Here is a 27,086-nt window from a genome sequence, read left to right on the forward strand (position 1 = left end):
ACACACAGACACACACACACACACACACACACAGGAATGTTATTCAACCATTAAAAAAGAATGAAATCTCACCATTTGTGGCAACATAGATGGAACTGGAGGGTAATATGCTAAATGAAATAAGTCAGACAGAGAAAAACAAATACCATATGATTTCATTTATATATAAAAACCAAAACAAACAAACAAACAAAACAAAACAGAAACTGTGGGAAACGGTCAGCCTTGAGAGCAAGCTGTGGACATGCCAGGCATGCCGCCGCTGCTCGAAGGGACTGTCCCTACTTGTTCCCCTCCTTGTTCCATTCCATGGGAGATAAATCACCAGGGCCCAGAGATGAGAAAGAATGTAAAATGAGACAAGCAAAGCTGTCTCCCCGCTGCACGTGCAGGTTATTTTGGATAATTCCGGGTTTTCTCCCAGGGAAGTTAACCTTGAAGCCGAGACAGTCTGTAGATGATGTAAACCACCATCTGGCAACCAACCTCCCTTTTTCTAGTCTATATAATCTGCAACTGTAGCATAATAAAATTTGCCTTGTCACCATCAGTTGTCTTGGTCCTTCTGACCCCATTCGTCGGTACTGCTTCAGTTCCTTACCCCTTCCCTTCTGACCCTGGGCGGTGAAATCCTCTTCCTCCGGCTGGTCCGCGGCAAGAAACAGACTCATAGACACAGAAAACAAACTGTTCGTTGCCCAGGGAGGGAGTGTCAGGGAAAGGACCAAATAGGTGAAGGGGATTAAGAGGTAAAAATTTTCAGCTATAAAACAAATGTCACAGAATATGGTAAATAATATTGTAACAACTTTGTATGGTGACTGATGGTAACTGGATTTATTGTGGTGATCATTTCATAATGTATAAAAATATTGAATCACTATGTTGTACACCTGAAACTAATACTGTATGTTAATTAGAACTCAGTTAAAAAAAAAATTCCACACCTACATTTCCCCAAGAGAAATAAAACATGACCACAAAAAAGACTTGTACAAGAATGTTTATAGCAACTTTATTCATAATAGCTAAAAATTGGAACAATCCAATATCCATCAACAGGAGAATGGATAAGCAAATTATTCAATGGAATACTTTTCAGCAATAAAAACAACGGCTGATTCATGTAACAGTAGGGATGGATCTCGAAAACATTACACTGGGAGAAAGAAGGCAGACAAGAGTATCTACCACTCCTATTTTTAAGGTGATAGAAATCAGAAGAGTGATTGTCTAAGCTGTGGGAGATTTGGAAGGGGGCTTGAGAGAACCGGGTGATGGAAATGCTCTATATCCTGATTGGGTGGTGGTTACACAGCTGTTTACATTTAGCAAAACTCATCAAATCATATACTAAAAAAAACTATGCTTTTCACTGTATTTGATAATTTTACCTCTATTTAAAAAGAAAAAAAAAGGACGAGAAAAAAAAATACTGGTAACGCTGAAAGGTAACAGTAAAAATGTAAGAAGAAATTTGATGTGGTAATAAGCCCTTTCTTTAAAACGTTAAGTGAAGAAAATATTCCAATAAGCTCTTCTGGATTTATGTAATCAAATAAGGACTCAGACTGAGTCCCCTCTCCTCCGTCCGAGTTCCTCGGTCTTTTCTCGGATACCCGCGAGGCCCCGGGAACTCCAGGGCGGTTTCAGGCGTAGCGCCCGCTCAACCGCCGGCCATTGTAGCTCCCCGCCAGCCCCAGTGCTCCTACCGCTCACCGCCTCATCAATATCGCATCGCGGACCCGCCCATTGATTCAGCTCACAGCCACCCTTTGAACGGTCCGTTCACCTTTCAATCAATTCAAACATAGCAAGGAGCTAACCAATCGCAAGCCTCGGCGAAGGGAAGAGGCGGGTACTTTTACAGGAAGTGTTGCTTAAAATACCTCCAATCAGAAGTTCGGTGTGGGAAGTTTGAATTTTGCCGAGTCTTGTAGGCGTTCCTTCTTCGGAGGCGGCGGTGGTCTTCCAGGCCCAGAGGGTTCCTTTACTTTTAGTTTGGTTGAGGTTTCACGCTAGAAGCTGCCTCAGGTAGGTGGATGCTGGGGAGCTGGGGGGAGGGCGCTGGTCCGCTTCCTTCTAGAAGGTCTAGAAGGGTCGGAGGACCGGCGGCTGCGAGCTGGACGCCGCTCAGGGGAGGCTCCTCTTAGGACCGTGTTACCTGTCCTTCCCGAAGCTGATGACGCAGTCCTTCGGAAGAGTAAATATTTGTTGTCATGATCTGTGTAGCAGCATCATTTCACCACCGGGGCGTTATTGGCTTTGGGCCCCAACATTATTCCAGTGTCTCTTTCCAGGTTCTATGACAACTAAAAACGCCTGGGTTGACAACCTTGGCAAGCAAAACTAAGGCATTCTAGACTTTCAAGCTGGAAGAAACTCCAGTCAGCCAAAGAAGAGAACTTAGATGTGTGTGAAGAGCCAGCTGCCTGGCTTAAGATTCCAGCTCCACTACCTTTTAGCTGTGCAAATGTGGGCAGTTAATTTACCTCATCTGTATAACGGCAGTTATACTAAATACCTTTTAGGGTTTAGATGATAATTAAATATGCCTTCGGTGTTAGTTCTCTCTCTCTCTCTCTCTATTTGCCGTGTATAGTTCTCTGCTGTGTTTTTAAATACCTAGTACGTAATTTTAATTTTCTTTAATATTTGCGGGAAGTGGCAAATCAAATAGTAGAGGAGAGTTCTTGATTAAAAAAGCACAGTCCTTTGTCACTTCCCCTGGGCCTTTAAAGGAGAATGTTATTAGCATCCAGGTCAGATGAATTCTCATGTTTTTATACTCTGTTGATTGCCTAAAATAATACAACATTTTAATTTGTTGCATTTCTTGTGCAGTTTTTTTATCTGCATTTTTCTAGTGGACTCTCTTCTTGTTGTTGAAGGTATAGTGTGCTTGTATCTTTTTTTTTTAAATAGACCTTTATTGGAGTATAATTGCTTCACAATACTGTGTTAGTTTCTGTTGCACAGCAAAGCGAATCAGTCATATGCATACATATATCCCCATATCCCCTCCCTCTTGAGCCTCCCTCCCACCCTCCCTATCCCACCCCTCTAGGTGGTCACAAAGCACCGAGCCGATCTCCCTGTGCTATGCTGCTGCTTCCTACTAGCTATCTATTTTACATCTGGTAGTGTATATATGTCGATGCTACTCTCACTTTGCCCCAGCTTCCCCCTCCCACCCCATGTCTTCAAGTCCATTCTCTATGTCTACCTCTTTATTCCTGCCCTAACTTTCTAATGGCAGACCTCCGTCCTTTTTTTTTTTCCTCCTTCTCTTTTAAGCTGGCAAGACTTTTCCCTGGAGAATCAATCCTCTTTCTCCAGTTTGGCTTGGTTCTCCATACCAGCTGTATAGGAGATGCCTTTAGACTTTCCACTTTCCTTTTTTCTTTTCCTCAGTTGGATCCACGATTTCTTGGAACCCATGACATTGTCTTTCTTGGACTCCCAAGGATCTTTCTAAGAAAAGAGCATATGCCAAGTAAACTGTATGATTTCTTATATGGCCGAAAAGAATTTTATTTTGCCCTCACCAGGGCACGCTGATATGATTATCCTTCTGCATCACCATGGTACTTCTGAAAACCCTTCTTGGGCTTCCCTGGTGCCGCAGTGGTTGGGAGTCCGCCTGCTGATGCAGGGGACATGGGTTCGTGCCCCGGTCCGGGAAGATCCCGCATGCCGCGGAGCGGCTGGGCCTGTGCGTCCGGAGCCTGTGCTCCGCAGCGGGAGAGGCCACAGCAGTGAGAGGCCCGCGTACCGCAAAAAAAAAAAAAACAAAAACACCTTCTTTTTCTCAATCTCGTATATCTAACTGCCTATTTATCATTCCTACCTACCTAATAGGCATCTTGTGTGTTTTGTTTTTTGGCTTGAGAAAAAATGCCAGCCTGCCTGCATTCATCACCAGGGGAAAGTTAAGGAAACTATTCTGTATACTCTATCCCTATTTTCACCTTTACTTCCTACTCTATTTTGCAGTGCTCTCTATGGTAAGCCTAGACCCTCTTATTTATATTCTGGACTTTAGCTTCCTGGGCTTCACTTCATCTGTCAAGCAAGTTCCTGTTCAGAACCTCAAAATAGGTTGTAGTGTTTTATCTTTTGATAACCTCCTTCCCACTCTTCAGTCACATATTTATTCCATTTTGTATTTTTTATTATGTAAATTAACCCATTTATTATAGGCTAGCAATGTTTCAAATGGTGGCCTTCTACTGGTCCTTCAATTCCTTCAGTCTTCTGGTGACTTTACTGTGACGGCAGAAGTGGTGGTGTAGGTCCAGGCACCATCAACCGTTTTCATGCAGGAAATGCCAAATGCCCACAGCTTGTCTCTTCATCTTGGTTTTGCCACAGGAGCAAGTGTGCTAGGCGTGCTGGCTGATTTCAGTTTTCTTCACCATTTTCCTGAGGGAGGCAACATGGGTCCTGTATTTACCCACGATTCTGACCTTGGTGCGTTTAGCCATGTTGCCACAACGTAGGTCTGAGCCCAGAGAGCTGTATTTTAATTTTTTTTTTTCAGAAGACTCTGGGGTGGGAGGTGAACTGGAATCCTAACTTTTTAAATAATCAAATGAAATTTCACGTAAGTTGGTCTTTCTCTCTTTTTCCTGATAGGATGGCTTCATCACATTTTGCCAGTCGACACAAAAAGCAATTAAGTACCGACATGATTAGAACTAAAATTGCTCATAGGAAATCACTGTCTCAGAAAGAAAACAGACATAAGGAATATGAACGAAATAGACACTTTGGTTTGAAAGATGTCAACGTTCCAACCTTGGAAGGTAGAATTCTTCTTGAATTAGATGAGATATCTCATGAGCTTGTTCCAGAAAAGGCCGATGTCAAGCCAAGTAAGTAAAAGTCTATTGTAATTTCAAGTGTTTGAAGAGTGAATAAAAGTTGGTTTAATACCTGAGGTTAAAAACAACCCTGACCAGAAGAATGGAGTTTTGAAATGCCATTCTAAATAAATAACTTGGTGTTTTCTACAACTAAATACTGTCTATTTCAAGTAAAGGCTGTGTTGGGAATTCCCAGATGGTCCAGTAGTTAGGACTCCACACTTCCACTGCCAGGGGCCTGGGTTTGATCCTTGGTGGGGGAACTAAGATCCTGCAGGCTGCCTGGCGTGCCCCCCTCCCCCGCAAAAAAAAGCACTCAAGTAAAGGCAGTGGACGTCCTAGCTAGGCTAAAGCCATTCACCTATGGAGTATTATAACACTTTTTACCTATATGGCCTTACAGGAATCCTAAAGTTCTTACTTCTGGAGCTTGGATAAGATAAATATTGACAAGATAAATTGATAAGGGACATAAAAATAGAACTGATTGAAGTATCCATGAAGTAAGGGTACTTTGCCAATGGGAACACTTCTTAGAGGGAAGAGCAAAGGATTCATCCCTGTAGTTTGCCCAAAAGGATTTGGGGTAATTAGTAGGGAAAGAACCAACCAGAAAAGAGAATGATCTCAGCAAGAGATAAAAATAATAAAAATGGTTGTCTTAGAAGGCAAGGGATGCTATAGAAAAGAAGGAAGAGAACTGGGAAATGACATGCATTTAATCGGAAGGACTTATTGGACTCCTATTTAGTTGTGTTTATATAGCAGGCACTAGGAGCTAGATTGCAGTGAAATAAAGCAAGGATAAATTGTGAAGAAATGGCAGAAAGATGAAGTCTTAGAAGTTTTATAGAGAAAGAAATGAGATGTCAAGTTGTTTTACGTGTTCACTACTTCAGTTTTATCATTTTTCCAGAACCAGTGTAATGTGTGACACGTACAAGACACTCAACATATTCAGCTTAATTGCTTCTGTAAAAGGGGAGGTTGGGCTAAACTATTTCTTCCAGATTTGTCATTTTTGTGATTCTAAAGGAAAGTGAGAGAAAGGAATTGGATTAAAGTGTCGTAGGGTACTTTTTTGTTTTTGAGATGAAGTGATCAGTTTATGTTTGAAGGTCAAAGGAAGTGGGTTGGTGGTTGAGGGGGATAGAGTAAAGAATAACATCTCTTAGGAGTTCAGAGAAAATGAACACTGGGTCGTAGGATTATATCGGATGGCCTTTGAAGGAAGAGCTAGACATTTTCTGTCTGAGAAGAGGTGACATTACCTTCCTCTACTCATACCCTCTCAAATGCTTCTTTCCTTGACCAAAATCTTTCAAACAAAATTTAACCTTGTCAATATGCTATTAGAATATCTTTTATTCCTCATTTGCGAAGGCCTGGAGGTGGGAGTGGGTCTGGTATGTTCCAGAGAAAGCAAGTAGGTAAGCATGGATGGAGAAGGCAAACAGCTTAGCTCCCATAGAGCCCTGAGGGCCATCATTATAAGGACATTGGCTTTTTTTTTTTTTTTTTTGGCTGTGCCGGGTCTTAGTTGCGGCACGCAGGCTTCTTACTTGCGGCACATGGGCTTCTCTAGTTGTGGTGCCTGGGCTCAGTAGTTGCGGTGCACAGGCTTAGTTGTGGTATGTGGATCTTAGTTCCCCAACCAGGGATTGAACCCGGGCCCCCTGCATTGGGAGTCTTAACCACTGGACCGCCAGAGAAGTCCCTGTTTTGATTATTGTAAAGGATCTGCTTCTAAGGTGACTCATTCACATTACCAGCAAGATGATGCTGGCTTTTGGCAGGAGGCCTTAGTTCTTTGTCATGTGGACATCTCCATGGGGCCGCTTGAGTTCCTTAAGGTTCCACGTGGCCACTGGCTTCCCCCCAGAGCAAGGGATCCAAGAGAGAGCAGGACAAAAGCTGTGATGTCCTTAATGGCCTAGTTGTGGGAGTCGTTCTCTATCATTTCCACAGTACTTTCTTGGTTACACAGGTCAGCCCTATTCAGTATGGGAGGGGATGACACAAGGCATGTCTACCAGGAGGTGAGAATCGCTGGAGGTCAGCTTGGAGGCTGACTATCATAGAAGCTAATTAATTTAAACATGAAGTAATACATGCCTAGTACATAGTAAACAGTTATATATTTGAACAAATGAAGGTGAAAGAAATAGGAATTTTAAAATAGGGGTGGAAATAACTTGAAGTGCTAAGGAATTAACAAGAAGTTACTAAAAGCATTTCTTAGCAACAGTTGAAGTTAGAAGTTGTTTGCCTAACTTTTTATCTGAAATGTTTTATATATTGTATTTTTCTTTTTCCTACTTAGAGTCAGTGAAAACTATTCTAGGTGATCAACGAAAGCAAATGCTCCAAAAATACAAAGAAGAAAAGCAGCTTCAAAAATTGAAAGAGCAGAGAGAGAAAGCTAAACGAGGAGTATTTAAAGTGGGTCTTTATAGACCTGATATTCCTAGTTTTCTTTTCTCAAACCAGAGTACTATGAAAGCTGAGCCAAAAAAGGTAAGTTTAGTATCCTAACTTGATATATATTCCTTTTAACTGGAATTTTCTTTAGGAGATTAGATGACTAAAATAACCATTTCCCCGAGTCCCTTTATTCATTTAATTAGCTGGTAGGAGGTGGGAATGACATAATAGTAACTCAGAAGATGAAAACAGGGTCTCTTGATGTAGCTGTATTTAGGTTGAGATTGGATAAAACTAGGACAGCTGGTAGAGCCAGGCTGAACAGTGAATGCTATACCAAAGTATTTGGCATTTATCCTCTAGGATATGGAGAGTCAGGGGAGGTTTATAAACGAGGTTGTACCATTATCAAAGTAATACTCAGGGAAGATTAGGCTGGACTTGAGGATTATAGTCTAGAAAGGGAAGCATTTATAGATAGGAAGACTAGTTGTGAGTTTATATTGTGAATATTCTTTATAGAATAGGTGAGATGAGATAAGTGGACTGAGACATTTGTTTAAAAAGAAGAAATAGGGGGCTTCCCTGGTGGTGCAGTGGTTGAGAGTCCGCCTGCCGATGCAGGGGAGGCGGGTTCGTGCCCTGGTCTGGGAGGATCCCACATGCTGTGGAGCGGCTGGGCCCGTGAGCCGTGGCCGCTGAGCCTGCGCGTCCAGAGCCTGTGCTCCGCAGCGGGAGAGGCCACAACAGTGAGAGGCCCGCGTACCGCAAAAAAAAAAAAAACCAAAAAAAGAAATAGGTTTAAGATATCATTTTTCTGGAGATATAATTGACATATTAGTTTCAGGTGTACACCATAATGATTCATTATTTGTATACATTACAAGATGATCACCACAGTTAGTCTAGTTACCATCCATCACCACACATAGTTACAAAACTTTTTTTCTTGTGATGAGAACATTTCAGATCTACTCTCTTAGCAACTTGCAAATATACAATACAGTATTATTAACTGTAGGCACCATACTGTATATTACATTCCCGGGACTTACTTATTTTAAACCTGGAAGTTCGTACTTTTTGACCACCTTCACCCCATTTCACCTACCCTGCACCTCACTCAAGTGATGGGCACCTGAGTTGTTTACAAGTCTTGGCTATTGTAAATAATGCTGCAGTGTACATGGGGATACATATATATTTTTGAGTTAGTGTTTTCTTTTCCTTTGGATAAATACTCAGAATTGGAAATGCTGGATCATATGGTAGTTCTAATTTTAATTTTTTGAGGATCTTCCATACTGTTTTTCATAGTGGCTGCACCAATTTACATTCCTACCAACAGTGCTCAGGGGTTCCTGTTTCTCCATATCCTCACCAACACTTATTATTTCTTGTCTTTTTGATAATAGCCATTCTAACAGGTGTCATGTAAGACATCTTAAGAGATAAATTTGATAGGACTGGTGACCAAGTAGATGGTGAGGGGTGGAGGAAGTTGAAAAGTTAGAGATAAGATGATGATTCTGAAGATAATAGTTTGATCAATAATACAAATTTTGCTGCTGCTAGAAGAGATGAGGAAGGCAAGAAAAGCTTAAGTGGGTGAATATTAATACCCTTTTTAAAAAAAATCCTATTTGGGCCATCTAGACATCAGGCAGTTGGGAATAAAAATTTGGAAATCAGGATGGGGATCCATGCTAAGATGTGGATTTTGGATATGATATTGGGAGTATGAATGGACACTTAAGCTATAGGACTAAATGAGACCATTCCAATTAGGGTATATAAAATTATGAAAGAGTGAGGTCTAGAGAACACCTTTAGGTGGGCAGTGATATGCTGAAAAGGACTGGTCAGAGTGGCAGCAGAGCTAAAATGGAGGATAGAAGCTAAAGGAGGAGTGATCTAAAGAGAATGGTTAGTGAATCAGGAAGGATGAAGTTTGAACAGATCAGTTGGATTTGTAAACTTGTAAACTTGCTAGTCACTGGTGATTTGCTATTTATTTATTTTATTATTTATTTATTTATTTTTGGCTGCGTTGGGTCTTCGTTGCTCTGTGCAGGCTTTCTCTAGTTGCAGCAAGCCGGGGCTACTCTTCATTGTGGTGCGCAGGCTTCTCACTGAGGTGGCTTCTCTTTGCGGAGCACGGGCTCTAGGCGCGCGGGCTTCAGTAGTTGTGGCATGCAGGCTCAGTTATTGTGGCTCGTGGGCCCTAGAGCACAGGCTCAGTTGTTGTGTCGCACAGGCTTAGTTGCTCCGCGGCATGTGGGATCTTCCCGGACCAGGGCTCGAACCCGTGTCCCCTGCATTGGCAGGCGGATTCTTAACCACTGCGCCACCAGGGAAATCCCTGATTTGCTATTTAAAGATATGTATAAAAGATCTCATTGACTGTATACTCATTCCTGATTTAAATAAGAACTGAATAATATAAAGGCTGAAGATATTGCTTGTTTTTCTAGGCTTCATGAATCTCAATGATTCATTTGACAGATCTTTGATTTATTTACTCTGTATGATCTTAGGACACTGTAGAAGAGACCAAAATTAATAAACTGTAGTTCATGGTGGAAAGATACAGATAAATATGTTCTTTATATTAGAGGAAGGATAGATTGTTTATATTTGGAGGAACATCAAAGAAGACCTCTTGGGATTAGATTTAAGCTGTCTTTTTAGGAATATGTAGATACCAATCATTGGTCTACACTGTAAACAACTATTTTAAAATATCTTAAAAATATGTGTAGGAGGAACAAGAGACACATCGTTGTGGATTTTGTTTTTTTTTTTTTAATTTTGGCTGCGTTGGGTTTTCGTTGCTGCATGTGGACTTCTCTAGTTGTGGCGCATGGGCTTAGTTGCGCCGTGGCGTGTGGGATCTTAGTTCCCCAACCAAGGATCAAACCCATGTCCCCTGCGTTGGAAGGTGGATTCTTAACCACTGGACCACTGGGGAAGTCCCTGATTATGTTTCTTAAGAAATTTTACAGAGTTGATAAATACCTTATAATTTTTTAATTGGTCTTTCTCATGCTAAATTTTTTTCACATTTTGTGATTAGGTCTCCATTTTCTTACTGACAATGGACAGGTATAATCATGAGATTTGAAGGCAAATTGTCAAAGCTAGGGAAGTAAGCTGTACAGTATCTTTTCATAAACAGAAAACAAAAGATCCTAATACTCTAGTTTGTTCATCTACCCCCTTTTAAATATGTCTAGCTAATCACATTAATGAGGATCCTAATACTTGGAAAATATGCTTTGAAATTTCTTCTCTCTCCTCATTGAAAAATATGGGTAAGTTTTGAAGTTATTAACTTAAACATAATTTAAATCAAGCCAGAACCAGAAAAAACAATAACTTAGGGAATTCCCTGGCAGTCCAGGGGTTAGGACTCAGTGCTTTCACTGCCAGAGGCCTGGGTTCAATCCCTGGTTGGGGAACTAAGACCCGCAAGCTGCACGGCACGGCCGAAAAAATTAAAATTTAAATTAAAAAAAAATTAAGTTAGCAAGTATCTTTTTGCCATAAATTATTAAGGATAAAATTTAACTTTAAAATGGAAACTTTATTTCATAATGAAACATGGAAGTAAATTTTGCCAGTTTATTTATTTTTTTAACTTTATCTTCTTTTGACTGTTTTAAGGCTGTTCCATCTTCTGTACGGATTACGAGGTCAAAGGCCAAAGACCAAATGGAGCTGACAAAGGTAAAGTTGATAGTTAGTAAGTCATTGTTACTAAAATGACAAATTGTACTTTTTTTTCCTCAGAGTAAGTAAATTTATTTTTAATCTAATACCATCTTCAAGCATAGTGATTATTTTACTAGAGTCAATAGTACTACCAAAATCACTGTTTTGGTATGGTGGCAGAGCAGATTTGGCTAGATGCTAAGGAAATAGTCACTTAAAATATTCTTTGCCCAGACATCCCTTATGAGATCTATACTAAACTCTGTGCCACACTCTTTTTTGTTTGTTTGTTTACCGGGCTTCTATTATGCATCCCATGTCACCATGAAGTGCAGATAGGGATATAAAGCATACAGGGTGAGTGTTATAAACTTATGGGTCTTCAAAACACGGTTATGGATAAACTTATTAGGAGGATTACTAAAATAAAGTCAAGTGGGCAAAGAGGGAAATAGTATGCCTCTTTGTCAGGTGAGGAAGCTAAGTTTCATGTATTCAATGAATTTGAGTCACTACCATGTTCCTTTAGGCTCTAGAATATAACTGAGCAAAACAAACAAAATTCCCTGTTTTCAAGGAGCTTACGTGAGAGAGAGCACTAAAAAAAGAACTATATAGTATGTCAGATGGTCAAAAGTATTAAGTATTATGGGGGAGATTAAAAAAAAAGAAGAAGAAGGGAGGTGGGGAGTTTTGAAGTAGGTGTAGGGTGGAATTTTGATCAGGCCTCAGATGGTGGCATTTTATTTTATTTTTAATAAATTTATTTATTTATTTTTGACTGTGTTGGGTCTTCATTGCTGTGCGCAGGCTCTTCTCTAGTTGCTGCGAGCAGGGGCTACTGTTTGTTGCGGTGTGCAGGCTTCTTATTGTGGTGGCTTCTCTTGTTGCAGAGCATGGGCTCTAGGCATGCGGGCTTCAGTAGTTGCAGTGCGTGGGCTCAGTAGTTGTGGTGCACAGGCTTAGTTGCTCCGTGGCATGTGGGATCTTCCCAGACCAAGGCTCAAACCTGTGTCCCCTGCATTGGCAGGCAGATTCTTAACCACTGCGCCACCAGGGAAGTTCCCAGATGGTGGCATTTTAAATGAAGTCTTTAAGGAAATAGAAGAGTGAACTGTGGGAAAGAGCTTTCTTCCAGGAGAAGAATTTTCTAGACAAAATTCAAAGGTCTTGAATTGAAAACATGCCTGGTATGTTTAAGGAGTCTCAGAAGATTATAGTCAGTTATTTTTTTAATAGCTTAGGTTATTAGCATTTTCTAAATTCTGGGTTTCTGAAAAAGCTTGTAAGGAAATGTATATAATGGAAAACTTGTTTCTTCATCTCATTTTATTTGGGGTAGTGGGTTTTTTGCTGAGTCATTTACAATATCAGGTTTCAGATGAGGGGTCGATTTACACATTAAAAATGTGGTGGTTTGGTTCATTATGCAATTAAATCACATAGTACCTAATATTTTGAATAGATTGATAATGGGAGTGATGTTCGAGCAATCCGACCTGGTCAAAGACAGGCTTCTGAAAAGAAAGTGTTGGACAAAGAGAAAAAAGGTAAGTTCTGATGTTGCCACAACAATAATTTAAAATTACCACAAACATTTGATTTTATTATTTGTTCCCACAGCTATACAACCTGTAATGCCGCCAGTGAGAATGACTCGATCGGCTACTCAAGCAGCAAAGCAGATTGCCAGAACAGTCCCGCCTACTACAGCAAGAAAGCCAGTGACAAGGGCTACTAATGGTAAGAACATTTCTTGATCAGTGACTGAGCTAGGATGTTTTGGTACTTGAGGTTCTTTGTGTTCAATTTTTAAAAATTAATTAATTTTTGGCTGCATTGGGTCTTCGTTGCTGCGCGCGGGCTTTGTCTAGTTGCAGCCAGCGGGGGCTACTCTTCATTGTGGTGCACAGTCTTCTCATTGCATTGGCTTCTCTTGTTGCGGAGCATGGACTCTAGGCGCACTGGCTTCAGTAGTTGTGGCTCTTGGGCTCTAGAGCACAGGCTCAGTAGTTGTGGCACACGGGCTTAGTTGCTCCGCAGCATGTGGGATCTTCCCGGGCCAGGGGTCGAACCCGTGTCCCCTGCATTGGCAGGTGGATTCTTAACTACTTCACCACCAGGCAAGCCCCTGTGTTCAATTTTTAAAATCATTATGTACTTTTTTGAGTAGGAGAGGAGGAAGATAGGTTTTGTGCCCCGATATCCCAGTGGGTGCTCAAATGTTGAAGTACTGAATTGGTGTAAGCAGTGCTTCAAAGTGAAAAATTAATGGCCCCAATAAGTTACAGTCCATCCAGTTGGTGGAATACAATGTAACCATTTAAGAACAATGTATGAAAGAACACTTAATGACATGGTTAATCGTATTAAGTGGGCAAAGAAAATCAGCTCAAACCCTGAACAGTATGATTGAAATTCTAAAATATGTATGTGAATGTGAACATAGGAAAAAACTGGAAAAATGTACTCTGAAGTGTCAATAGTGATTACCACTGAGTAGTGTAAGCTTGGGTAAAATTTTTGATTGTTGTTGTTTTTGTGCTTTTTAAAATTTTTTCTAATTTTCTATAATAAATACATATTTCATATTCAGAGGCAAAAGGTAAAATACCTTAACACTTTTGTTTTGAAAACAGATGGCCTAAACTTGGCATGAAATTTCATCTATTTATTTCCTATTTTATAATGTGACTTTTAATCATAAAATTCTTTGACATACATTCCTATTGCCTGTTTTCCTTTCCCAAATTAGTACTTTTAATGCAGCATTTTTTATCTAGTCTAAATGGATGGCTTATTTCACTTTTATTTTAGTTAATGAAGCAGAAACAGAGGCACCAAATCAAGGAAGACCTGCCAAAAAGATAGAAACAAAACCTGACAAGGTAGAGTATAAACATCTGTTTATTTCTAGGTACTTTGAAAATCTCACTACTACTTTCATAAAATTGAAATTAAGCATATAGAACTGCTTCAAGAAGATAACTTACAACATGCGTTAAAATCTCTTGAACCATAAAGAAGCATCAGGAGGATTTACTGTTGTTTTTCAGGTGTCTTATCCTCAGAGTTTTATAGGTAGAGAAAGCATAATTTGATTAACAGGAAATAGAGAAAAGTGATAAAAACACAGCTGACCGAAACCTTCATGTGGGAACTAGCTAAGAGATAGGATGGAGTAGGGTGAAATGCATTGACTTTGGATTCAGCTAGGCCTGAGTTTGAATATTGTCTCTGCTTCCAATTAGCTATATAACCTTGGACAACTTAGGAATTTGTTTTCCCATCTCCAACCTGTAATACCTACATGGAGTAGTTTTAAGAATTAAATAACCTAACATTTCTGATAGCGTCTACCATAGTACATGGTAGAGTCTTCAAAAAAGAGCCACAATTTTGAGGCCCCAATGCCTTGTTTTATAATCCATGCTACACAGTTCCTTAACCTTAAAAAAGTTAGGGACTTCCCTGGTGGCGCAGTCGTTAAGAATCCGCCTGCCACTGCAGGGGACACGGATTCGAGCCCTGGTCCGGGAAGATCCCACATGCTGTGGAGCAACTAAGCCCGTGCACCACAACTACTGAGCCTGAGCTCTAGAGCCCGCGAGCCACAACTACTGAGCCTGCATGCCACAACTACTGAAACCCATGTGCCTAGAGCCCATGCTTCGCAATAAGAGAAGCCACTGCAATGAGAAGCCCATGCACTGCAATGAAGAGTAGTCCCCGCTCACTGCAACTAGAGAAAGACTGTGTGCAGCAATGAACACCCAACGCAGCCAAAAATAAATTTATTTTAAAAGAAAAAAAGTTATGCCAAAGTATAAGAAATGTGGCTAGATTCTTAACTAAAAATTAAAAATCAGAAATGTAAAAACCTCTAAAAATTATGTTTATATGGGTGGGTGAAATCGGTGAAGGTGGTCAAAAGTTATAAACTTCCAGTTACAAAGTGAGTCCTGGGGATTCACTATAAAACATAGTGACAATGGTTAATAATACTGTGTTGTATATTTGAAAGTTGCAAAGAGGGTAGGTCATTAAAGTTCTCATCACAAGAAAAAAAAATTGTACCTTTGCGTAGTGACAGTTGTTCATTAGACTCATCGTCTAGATCATTTTGCAGTATATACAAATATCAAATCATTATGTTGCACACCTGATACTAATATAATGTTATATGTCAGTTATATCTCAGTTTTAAAAAAACCAAATAATTAAATTGACAGAGAAAATAAGCTTCACATTTTATATGGTTAATCTCACTGTGTCGTCACACTGAAAAATATTTTTCTCATGATAAATTTATTTATAATCAAGGTGATTTTAAAAGAGGATTTGGTCCTTGACAATAGTAGTCATCCAATAAACATTGGATTTCTGATTCTCAACCATGGTAATTATCAACATAATTTAAATAAAAAGGTAGGTGTTTGTTAGGTGGGTAATTTTTCCACCTTAGTTTTCATATATTTAATTTTAATACTTAAAACCTATTATTTAGTCCTTTTAATGAGGATTGGTTCTGTGTCTCTCTGGATCATGACAGTGGTTTAGTTAGCTGGCTACTGATTCCATATTTACATTTAATTGTATTTATTTTTTTCTCCTAAATTATGCACAAGGGACACATAGCTCAACTTTCATATTTTCAGGCCTGTAAAAATTGGTTTGAATATATCCCCAGAAGAGAAATTCTTACTCCATTCTGTTTCCTCCCATCTAGGCCATTTCTTTTAAAGTTGATAGTGAAGAAAGTACTTTGGATTCACAAACCAGTACAACAATTGGAATGGATCCAGATGGTGTCTTATCAAAAATGGAAAATTTATCTAAGACAAATAGTGCAAAAATGAAGGGGAAGAATTCCTTTGCACCTAAAGATTTTATGTTTCAGCCACTAGATGGTCTGAAGACCTATCAAGTAACACCTATGACTCCCAGAAGTGCCAGTGCTTTCTTGACACCCAGTTATACCTGGACCCCTTTAAACACAGAAGTGTAAGAATTTAATGTTAATAATGAATTCCTTGCTAAGATGGATAACAAATGCCTTTCTTAGATTTGTCCTGTGCTTTTTAAAAGTTAATATTTAGTTAGTAAATTATATTAATTATAAATCATGAAACTTTGGTCTTTTAAAAAAATTCTTCAGAAGGCTACAGTAATGTATTTGACAGTTTTGGTATTTCCTATACATTGTTCTTATCATTATTTTCATGGTACACTTTGTGGTTTTTTGCTTTTTATAAGTGTCTTTATTATAATACTTAGAAATAAATGTTTAGAAGGAAGAGATTTCTATAGTACTGTAGTTCAGACATGGTTTGGGGTTTTTTTTGTTTGTTTTTTTGCCGAGTATTACTTTAGAAAAACTACTTCTAAAGCCAAAGATAATTAACTTGCAAAGTGGGGGGAAAATCAGTTGGAATCATTAAGAGAAACAGCAAGGTTGTTTTGCAAAGACTGGCTGGCGGCAAATTTACTAGAAACTGCTCAGCAGCATCCAAGACTATGAGCGCTTATGTTCCGTGAGGAGATCTTCACAGCCTTTGGATCTCATTATAATTAGTAAAGATGGACATTCCACTATAGGTGTTTAAATTTTTCCCCTCCAGAAAGACACATTAAAAAAAAATAGAAACATATTTCTATTAAATCCCAGGTTTTTAAAAAGTAACATCATTTTGAAATCCTTCAGTTAGATATAGGAGGCTCATGTTTCATAAAGTATTTTTTTGCTATTGTTTTTAGTGATAAGACTGTAGCAACAAAAGAAATCTTGGCACAAAAATGTAAAACTTTCTCTGCCAAGACAGTACATCAAGATTCAAGTAAACTACAATGTCCTTTGGGTTCTCTAACAGTTTGGAATAAAGGTATTGTATTTTAATTAATTTTTTACTTGCTTTTCTGGATTGTGATTTATCAGACATTTGTTTAGAGCCCTTTTCAACATATAGTTCAGGGATGTGATCTCAGGGTCAGGAGAGATGGGAAAACATGGGGAAAGATATCTGGAGAGAGAAAGAGTTGGAATAAGGAATACAGACTGAGAAGATGGGGGGAAATAAATGTAAATTTGAGGAGATGAATATAGGAGACACTTTAGAGGATATGTGGTGAATGAAATCATTGAGGCAGAAATAAAATTTTAAAATTCAACACTGAAAAAAATTAAAGGATTTTAAAAAAATTTGTGTTGTGGGGGATGTCATTTTATGAGTTGCTGCTTTGAAATTTATATGTAATATTTTCTTTAATCTATAGAACATGTTTTAAATAAAAATGAAACTACTAATAAAAATTCAGATGGCCTTTCAATAAAAGAAGAAGTCCCATCACTTGAAGTAAATCAAGATCAGATATCTCAGCCACAGCATGATGTGCCATATTTCAGGTTTGTCCATTTGTTCCTAGTGTAAGAATTTTGTATCAATGTCTAGACATTTAAAACCAAAATTATACTATTTTTAACCTGAATATAATAGATGAGTTGGGGGAAATTGAATTTTGGTGATTTTCATTTATCTTTTAAATTTTAATGATTTTTTTTCAGTAACTAGTACATTCATGTGGTTCCTAATTCAAAAGGTAGAAAAAGGTACAAGTGAGAAGTCTTTTTCCCAACTCTGCCTCCCAGGGGATAGTTTGAACCTTCCACGGAGGCAAGTGTTACTCATTTCTTGTGAATATTTCCAGAGGTAGATAATGCATATGTAAACTAACATAAACATGTATATATATATATATATATTTTAATATTGTTTCATTTAATGTTAAATGTAGTAGACATTCCATTTTAGTACTTAAAGAGCTTTCTCATGTTGTTTTGTGTGTGTGTGTGTGTGTGTGTGTGTGTGTGTGTGTGTTCTTTAATGGCCACATAGTATCCAATAATATGGATATACCATAATTTACTTAATAGGTCCCTGTTGGTGGTTATTTACATTGGGTTCAGTCTCTTACTATTACAATCAAGGCTGCCAACAACAAACTTGTATTATGTTTCAATTTTCTCATGTACAAGTATATAAAGACCTCAATTTACATTCCCCCCAGCAAGGTATGGGAGTTCCTATTTTCTCATACCTTTTTTTTTTCCTCCACAAAGAACTAAATTAAAGTTTATTTTATAAAAGAAGGATAATGGGAGATGGTAGGAGGCTCTTTGGCCCACCAAATTATGAGATAGGATTATGTTTCTCTAACTGAATTGAAAATTAACATCCTGTTTGGGGAACTTCAACATGTCACCTAAATGCCTTGGAAGCATATCAGAGGCCTGCATTTCGAGAAAGGCCTTAACATTCCACATCACACAGAAAATGATTACATTCTGTTATCTTTGAGTGAATATAGCAAGAAAATTCCCATACCTTTTCCAATACAATGTTAACAATTTTTGAGCTTTACCAATCAAACAGATAAAAAATATTAGCTTTCTCTAGTTTATTTTATTTATTTATTATTTATTTATTTATTTATTTATTTTGGCTGCGCTGTGTGGTGTATGAGATCTTAGTTCTCCTACCGGGGATCGAACCTGTGCCCCCTGCAGTGAACGCTTGGAGTCCTAACCACTGGACCGCCAGGGAATTCCATTCTTTCTATTATGAATGAGTATCTTTTTATATTTTGGGGAACCACTTCAATTGTTTTTAGAGCATAATGTTTTAGAATTATAAGGTCTTTCAGAGATTAGCTAATCCACTGTGTTGTTCAACTGAGACATTCTAATATCCATTCTTTCTATTATGAATGAGTATCTTTTTATATTTTGGGGAACCACTTCAATTGTTTTTAGAGCATAATGTTTTAGAATTATAAGGTCTTTCAGAGATTAGCTAATCCACTGTGTTGTTCAACTGAGACATTGAGATGATAAACAATTTATCCAACTAAATAATGTCAGATCCAAGCCAGGTCTCTTTCTCATTAATTAAGCTGTTCCCTGTTGCCACTGGACATAGGCAGCTAAATTATTCTTCTAAGAAAAACTATCCTCAGTTTTCCTGCTTGGATGTTTTTGTAAAGAAATAGTTTAAATTTTAAGCCAGGGTTTCTTTTTTTTTTATAAATTTATTTTATTTTATTTTTTAAATTTATTTTTGGCTGTGTTGGGTCTTCGTTGCTGCGCGCGGGCTTTCTCTAGCTGTGGCAAGCGGGGGCTACTCTTCGTTGTGGTGCGTGGGCTCCTCATTGCAGTAGCTTCTCTTGTTGCGGAGCACAGGCTCTAGGTGTGTGGGCTTCAGTAGTTGTGGCTCGCAGGCTCAGTAGTTGTGGCTCACGGGCTCTAGAGCGCAGGCTCAGTAGTTCTGGGGCATGGGCTTAGTTGCTCTGTGGCATGTGGGATCTTCCTGGACCAGGGCTCGAACCCGTGTGCCCTGCATTGGCAGGCAGATTCTTAACCACTGCGCCACCAGGGAAGCCCGAGCCTGGGTTTATTAACCTTGGCGCTACTGACATTTTAGACTGGATAATTCTTGTTGTGGGGTCTGTCCCCTGCATTGCAGGACGTTTTGTAGCATCCCTGGCCAGTAGCACTCCTCCAGTTCGTGACAATCAAAAATGCTTCTAGATATTGCCAAATACTCCCTGGTAGGAAAAATTGACCCAGTTGAGAACCACTGCCTTTGGACAAGCAAAGCCTAATAGAATCTTTAAGGCCCTATCACTGTAATTTGAGACTTACAGTAATTTGAGACTTAACAGTTTTTAACTTCATCTTACTCTTGGCAATTGAATTCGCCTTAGTTTCATGGAAAATAACAGAACTAAGGAATGTCTGATTCTTTCTGCTTAGCCACTGAAAAATAAGAACAGAAAAGACTAGAAATATTAGCTTGAAAAATGGGCTCTTGGCATTAACCATCCACTTAAGTTTTAGGTGTGGAAGGATAGACATACATAGAATATCAAATTGTATTTATGGATTTTAACATATCACATTTCATAAAATAATTAAGCATCAGCTCTGGGAAGTTAATGTTGTATAATTGTCATAGTGCTAATGTATGTCATCATTTTAGAAATACTCTCCAGTCAGAAACTGAGAAGTTAACTTCACACTGCCTTGAGTGGGACAGAAAGCTTGAATTGGACATTCCAGATGACGGTGAGGGAACATTTATATGTTTTTATGTCTTACCTTTATTTTTTTTAATATGGTTACATTTATTTGAAACACAAAAATCCAGTGTTGTCCAACTTTATAATTTCATTGTTATTCAAAATAGCAAGAATTTTTCATATCTCACATATGTTCACTAATATCTCTGTGCTAAAATGGTACCTGACTTAAAAGATATAAGTAGTTAGAATATTGACTATGATTCCTGAGAGTTAGACATTTCCCTATTTTATTATTAGATTTTTTTACTGTGACTTTATGAATGACAGCTATAGTTGGTATTGCTTAAGTATACAAAAATATTTTCTGAACAAAAATTACCTAAATCAATATGAAATCAAATCAAAATCAATCAAGTTTTCTGAAAAGTTCCAACCTTACCTATTCAGGAAAGCTATTTAGAAAAAAGTCATTTGTGTACTGCCACATCAGTCCTTAGATACTGATGTGCAGTGAGTTTGACGTTGAATTCTTATAAAATACAAGGAGAGGTAGAATGCTCTTTACTGTGTAGCAATATGTATGAGAATGTATATTGATAATTTTTAGCAGGAATTGAAGCAGATAGTAAATGCTCAATATTTGTATGACAAAGTTTTGTAGTAGATAATTTTGTTTTGCTTTAAAGTAAGAATTTGATTCTGTAACTGTAGGATATTTGGAATGAGGTCGTCTTATCAGCTGGTTGGCTTGCAGTAAAGGTCCTGTCTTGTCCTTTAACTTTTAAAAACCTCATATTTCTTTTAGCTAAAGATCTTATTCGCACAGCAGTTGGTCAAACAAGACTCCTTATGAAAGAAAGGTTCAAACAGTTTGAAGGACTGGTGGACAATTGTGAATATAAACGAGGTGAAAAGGAAACTACCTGTACAGATCTGGATGGATTTTGGGATATGCTTAGTTTTCAGGTATGTGGTCAAGTATTTTGAATATGTTAACTTTGAGTCTGTTTTTTTTGTTTTTTTGGATTTTTTGAAAATGAGGTAACAGTAGTATAAAAGGGTTAGTATTAGCTACTTATGTGCCTGTAATATTAGTTATGTATTTATTTATTTGTGGCTGCATTGGGTCTTCGTTGCTGAGCGTGGGCTTTCTTTAGTTGTGGCGAGCGGGGGCTTCTCTTGTTGTGGAGCATGGGCTCTAGGTGTGCGGGCTTCAGTAGTTGTGGCACGCGGGCTTCAGTAGTTGTGGCACGTGGGCTTCAGTAGTTGTGGCTCACGGGCTTCAGAAGTTGTTTCTCGTGGACTCTAGAGCACAGGCTCAGTACTTGTGGCGCACAGGCTTAGTTGCTCCGCGGCATGTGGTATCTTCCCGGACCAGGGCTCGAACCCGTGTCCCCTGCATTGGCAGGCAGATTCTTAACCACTGCTCCAACAGGGAAGTCCCTGTGCCTGTAATATTAAATGAGATATTAGCACCTTAATAAACTGTAATGTGCCGTCTAAATTTTTACTTTATTTATTTATTTGTTTATTTGACTACGTCGGGTCTTAGTTGCAGCACATGGGATCTCTGTTGTGGCATGCGGGGTCTTTTAGTTGCAGCATTCGGGAATCTTTTAGTTGTGACATGCGGGATCTTTAGTTGCAGCACGTGAACTCTTAGTTGCGGCATGTGGGATCTAGTTTCCTGACCAGGGATCGAACCGAGGCCCCCTGCATTGGGAGTGCAGAGTCTTAGCCACTGGACCACCAGGGAAGTCCCAAGTGCTGTCTAAATTTGATGACTGATTTCTTCTCCTCCCCTATATTGTCAGTATGATTTCTATTTGGGTTGGAAACTGAGATTATATTCAACTGTTGAATAATCTGTAATGATTCTACATGTGAGAAGATGAGTAAATCTAGTCTTTAGTAGTTCCGTTCATCCAGCAGTTACTGAGTTCCTACCGTGTGCCAGACATTGCACTAGGAGTTGATAAAATAAGGCACATTCTCGGCCCCAAAGGAGTTTGTAGTTTGATTAGTGAGTTAGACAAAATATATCATTCCAATCTAATGTAAAAAAGTGCTATGAGGGCTTCCCTGGTGGCGCAGTGGTTGAGAGTCTGCCTGCCGATGCAGGGGACGTGGGTTCGTGCCCCGGTCCGGGAAGATCCTGCATGCCGCGGAGCGGCTGGGCCCGTGAGCCATGGCCGCTGAGCCTGCGCGTGCGGAGCCTGTGCTCCGCAACGGGAGAGGCCACAGCAGTGAGAGGCCCGCGTACCGCAAAAAAAAAAAAAAAAAAAAAGTGCTATGAGAGAGGGAATCACTAGGAAGATCAGTAAAGGCATGGGAGGAGATGATACTTTGTAGCTTTTTGAGCACATTTTAGAAATAAGCATATAAATTACTATTTCAGGAACCTATAGTCAACAACTATTAGACATTTCAAGAAAGCCTCAAACCTGAAAGAAAGAAGCCAAAGCAAAAATAAGAAGAAAGGTATTTGGATGGAGGAAGTGGACCAATCTAGGAAGTATAGTATCCAAATAATAGGAATTCCAGAAAAGGAGTACTGAAAAAATAGAAAATCATCAATGAAATGGTTTAAAAATTTTCTCCAGTACTGCAGGACATGAGTTCCAGATTGAAGGAGCCCACTGAGTGCCTATCACTGTGAATCAAGTGTAGACCCACACCAACGTATGCCATTAAGTATAACTGTACAACTCTTGGGATGAAGAGAAAACTGTAGAAGCTTCCAGAGAGAAAACAAGGTTCATACAAAGGGTCAAGGATCACAGTAGCCTTGGAGTTCTCAACTGCAACATTTAAAGCTGGGAGAACAATGCCCTCAAACTTTTGAGGGAAATAACTTCCAACCTGGAGCTCTGTAGCCAACCAATCAAGTGTGAGGGTGGAAGGGCATTTTCCAAACACACACAGTCTCAGATTTTACCTCCCAAGCACTCTTTCTTAGCAAGCTAAGTGAGAAAGTACCTCACAAAAATGAGGGAGTAAGCCAAGAATGGAGGAGGAGGTAGGTTGGATCCCCAGCAAGGGGCCAAGAGAATTGAGGCCGAGGGGAGACAAGAATGTGTGAAGCATGCTTAGGAAGCAGCACTTCTTGATCAGCACAAGGGGACCAGGGGCTCTACCAGACCTGTCTCTGGAAAGCTGAACTGAGTAAAATACCTGATTTGTTTTTTATTAAGAGGAGATTTAATGCATTCTTTTTTTTCTTTTCTATTTTTAAAATTTATTTTATTTATTTATTTTTGACTGCATTGGGTTTTTGTTGCTACGCGTGGGCTTTCTCTAGTTGTGGCGAGCAGGGGCTACTCTGTTGCAGTGCGTGGGCTTCTCACTGCGGTGGCTTCTCTTGTTGCGGAGCACGGGCTCTAGCTGCATGGGCTTCAGTAGTTGTGGCACATGGGTTCAGTAGTTGTGGCTCTAGTACTCTAGAGCACAGGCTCAGTAGCTGTAGCGCACGGGCTTAGTTGCTCCGCGGCATGTGGGATCTTCCCGGACCAGGGATCGAACCCGTGTCCCCTGCATTGGCAGGCCGATTCTTAACCACTGCGCCACCAGGGAAGTCCTTAAGAGGAGATTTATACTTACTGTGCAGAGTTTAGACTGAATCGATGATAGACACATGAACAACTAAGCAAACAAAAAGCAAAACAATTATTACGTCTAGAGAAAAGTGAGTAAGGGAACATAATAGTCTCAATAACTTTATGGCCCAGATGTGAATAGTGTTTATGTAGTCATAATATAAGCATTACTTTGTGAGCAGTTTTTATACATTTACCAGTTTTCATATTGATGAGTTGGTTAACTAGTATCTTTTGATGGTGGTCAATTAATTCTGTGTTTCTTACTATCATTGTTAATATATGGATTTAAAGATATTTGATGTGTTTTCATTATTTACAGTTACTGTCTTTATTGATGCTCATTTCTCAGCTTTGGCCAATGACAGCCTCTTCAAACTGGCTGCTGGGGCCTTTTTTTTTTTTTAAGAGTTGTATTGAAGTACAATCTGTGTATCATAAAATTAGCCTGTTTTAAATACCGTATGCTAACACATATATATGGAATCTAAAAAAAAAGAAAATGGTTCTGAAGAACCCAGAGACAGGACAGGAATAAAGACGGAGACATTGAGAATGGATTTGAGGACACGGGGAGGGGGAAGGGTAGGCTGGGACGAAGTGAGAGAGTGGCAACTACATATATACACTACCAAATGTAAAATAGATAGGTAGTGGGAAGCAGCCACATAGCACAGGGAGATCAGCTCAGTGCTTTGTGACCACCTAGAGGGGTGGGATAGGGAGGGTGGGAGGGAGGGAGATGCAAGAGGGAGGAGATATGGGGATATAGGTATACATATAGCTGATTCACGTTGTTATACAGCAGAAACTAACACAACATTGTAAAGCAATTATACTCCAATAAAGATGTTAAAAAAATTTTGCCTGTTTTAAGTGTACAATTCAATGACTGTCAGTAAATTTACAGAGTTGCACACCGTGACCGTAATCCAAATTTAGAACATTTTTAGCACCACAAAAGGATCCGTCCTGCCTATTTGCAAGTCAATCCCCATTCTCACTCCTAGCCCCAGGCATCACTAATCTTCTTGCTGTCTTTGTAGATTTGCCTTTTCTGGGCATTTCACATTACGTAGAATAATACAATATGTGGTCTTTTGTATGTGACTTCTTTCACTTAGCATGATGTTTTTGAGGTTCATCCATGTTGTAGCTTGTATCTATATTTATCAATTGATGGACATTTATATTGTTTCTACTCTTTGGTGATTATGAATAGTCTTCTATGAATATTCATATACAAATATCAGTGTGGATATATATTGTCATTTCTCTCGGGTAGATACCTAGATTTTGCTGGATCATGTAGTAAATTTATGTTTAACTTTTTAAGAAAGTGCCAAACAGTTTTCCAAAGTGATTACTCCATTTTACGTCTCCACCAACAATGTGTGCTCCTGTTTCACCACATCCATACTTGTTATTGTCTGTCTTTTTTAATACAGCCATCCTAGTGGGTGAGAACTGTCTCTATAGTTTTGATAATGATGTTAAGCATCTTTTCATGTGCTTATTAGCCATTCATATGTCTTTTTTGGCAAAATGTCTAGTAAAATCTGTTGCCCATTTTTAAATTGGTTTGCCTTTATTACTGAGTGGTGTTTTTCATATATCCTGGATACAAGTCCTTTATCAGAAATATTATTTGCAAATATTTTCTCCCAATTTGTGGCTTCTGTTATAATTTCTTAATGATGTCTTTTGCAGTATAAATGTTTCTGATTTTTGTATTTTTTGGCCACACTGCACGGCATGCAGGATCCTGACTAGGGACTGAACCCGTGCCCCTAAATTGGGAGCAGAGTCTTAACCACTGGACTGCTGGGGAAGTCCCAAATGTTTTTGATTTTGATGAAGTTCAATTTATCAACTTTTTTTCTTTTATGTTGTGTACATGTCTAAGAACTCTTTTTGCCTAACCACAGGTCACAAAGATTTTCTCTTATGTTTTCTTCTAAAAGTGTTACAGTTTCAGCTCTTACAGTTAGGTCTGTGATCCATTTGTAGTTCGTTTTTCTGTATGCTGTAGATAAGAGTCTAAATTCATCTTTTTTCTTGAGGATATCCAATTTTCCCAGTACTGTTTCTTGAAAAGATTGTCTTTTCCTCATTGAATTACAGTGGCAACTTGTTGAAAATCAGTGATCATAAATGTAATCCTGAGTCGTTTTGACGTTTAAATTTTTTTTTTGAGAGAGAGATTGAGAATACATATGAATATAAATGCATAGTAAGGGGACTTGAAGCAAGTTTACCAAACTGTTGACAGTGGTTACCTCGTTGGAGGAGATTGGAAATACCAGAAGGATGGGGATATTATTTGAATCTTTTAAAATGAGATTGTGTGAAGAGAATGAGAAGGCATGCCACAGACTGGGAAATGAATATTTATAAAAGATGTATCTGATATTTGATATAAACATCTGTATCAAAATATACAAAGAACCCTTCAAACAACCTGATTTTTAAATGGAGAAAAGACCTGGTCAGACCCTTCACCAAAGAAGATACACAGATGGCAAGTAAGCATATGACAAGATAAGGCTCAACATCGTAGATCATTAAGGAATTGCCAGTTAAAACTACAATAAGCTACCACTGCATGCCTATTAGAATGGCAAAAATCCAAACCACTGACAACACCAAATGCTGGTGAATATGGAGAGCAGCAGGAACTCTGATTCATTGCTGGTGGTACATTGCAAAATGGTACAGCCACTTTGGAAGACAGTTTGACAGTTTTTTACAAAACTAAACATGCTCTTATCATACAATCCAGCAATCACAGTCCTTGGTATTTTCCCAAATGGTTGAAAACATATGTCTACACAAATATGTGTACACAGGTGTTTATAGCATCTTTATTTATAATTGCCAAAACTTGGAAGCAACCAAGATGTCCTGTAAACAAAGAGAGAGATTGTATTCATATTGTGTAATTTAGGAAACAAAAACATTTAGGATATCTCTCCTACCATTTAGTGATCAAAAATAATTTAGGAGAGTTATCCATATATGGCTTTTTTTTTTTTTTTTTTTTTTTTTTTTTTTTTTGCGGTACGCAGGCCTCTCCCTGCTGTGGCCTCTCCCGTTGCGGAGCACAGGCTCCGCACGCGCAGGCTCAGCGGCCACGGCTCACAGGCCTAGCCGCTCCGCGGCATGTGGGATCTTCCTGGACCGGGGCACGAACCCGTGTCCCCTGCATCGGCAGGCGGACTCTCAACCACTGTGGCACCAGGGAAGCCCCCATATATGACATTCTTTGTGTAGATTTTGAAGGTTTGTAAGACCAAAAAGAACAATGAACAATTTTACTATAAGAGTTTTTCACTTGAATACTAAATTCAGGGTGATTTAGTCTAATTTTATGTTGCCATTCTCAATTTTTTTGAAGCTTCAGTTT

The 27,086-nt window shown here is 38.9% G+C and overlaps 1 protein-coding gene and 1 pseudogene across 3 annotated transcripts in view; one reads left to right on the forward strand and one right to left on the reverse strand.

Moving 5' to 3' along the window:
• The first annotated feature begins 1,884 nt into the window (after positions 1 to 1,884).
• Positions 1,885 to 27,086, forward strand: part of DLGAP5 (DLG associated protein 5) — a 39,101-nt gene continuing 13,899 nt past the window's right edge. For 2 of the 3 annotated variants that reach the window (XM_067734876.1, XM_067734891.1), the window contains exons 1-12: positions 1,885 to 2,034; positions 4,639 to 4,877; positions 7,192 to 7,385; positions 10,959 to 11,021; positions 12,472 to 12,556; positions 12,630 to 12,749; positions 13,824 to 13,894; positions 15,736 to 16,010; positions 16,764 to 16,888; positions 17,280 to 17,409; positions 20,042 to 20,127; positions 20,890 to 21,050. In XM_067734876.1, coding sequence (XP_067590977.1) covers positions 4,640 to 4,877; positions 7,192 to 7,385; positions 10,959 to 11,021; positions 12,472 to 12,556; positions 12,630 to 12,749; positions 13,824 to 13,894; positions 15,736 to 16,010; positions 16,764 to 16,888; positions 17,280 to 17,409; positions 20,042 to 20,127; positions 20,890 to 21,050 — 1,548 coding nt within the window. In that variant the 5' untranslated portion in view covers positions 1,885 to 2,034; position 4,639. The remainder of the gene's footprint in view (positions 2,035 to 4,638; positions 4,878 to 7,191; positions 7,386 to 10,958; positions 11,022 to 12,471; positions 12,557 to 12,629; positions 12,750 to 13,823; positions 13,895 to 15,735; positions 16,011 to 16,763; positions 16,889 to 17,279; positions 17,410 to 20,041; positions 20,128 to 20,889; positions 21,051 to 27,086) is intronic. The other variant, XM_067734882.1, reaches the window with a different exon arrangement.
• Positions 4,230 to 4,487, reverse strand: LOC137226623 (large ribosomal subunit protein eL43-like; annotated as a pseudogene).

The sequence above is a fragment of the Pseudorca crassidens genome, chromosome 1 (genome assembly GCF_039906515.1).
Source record: "Pseudorca crassidens isolate mPseCra1 chromosome 1, mPseCra1.hap1, whole genome shotgun sequence".
Taxonomy (NCBI): domain Eukaryota; kingdom Metazoa; phylum Chordata; class Mammalia; order Artiodactyla; family Delphinidae; genus Pseudorca; species Pseudorca crassidens.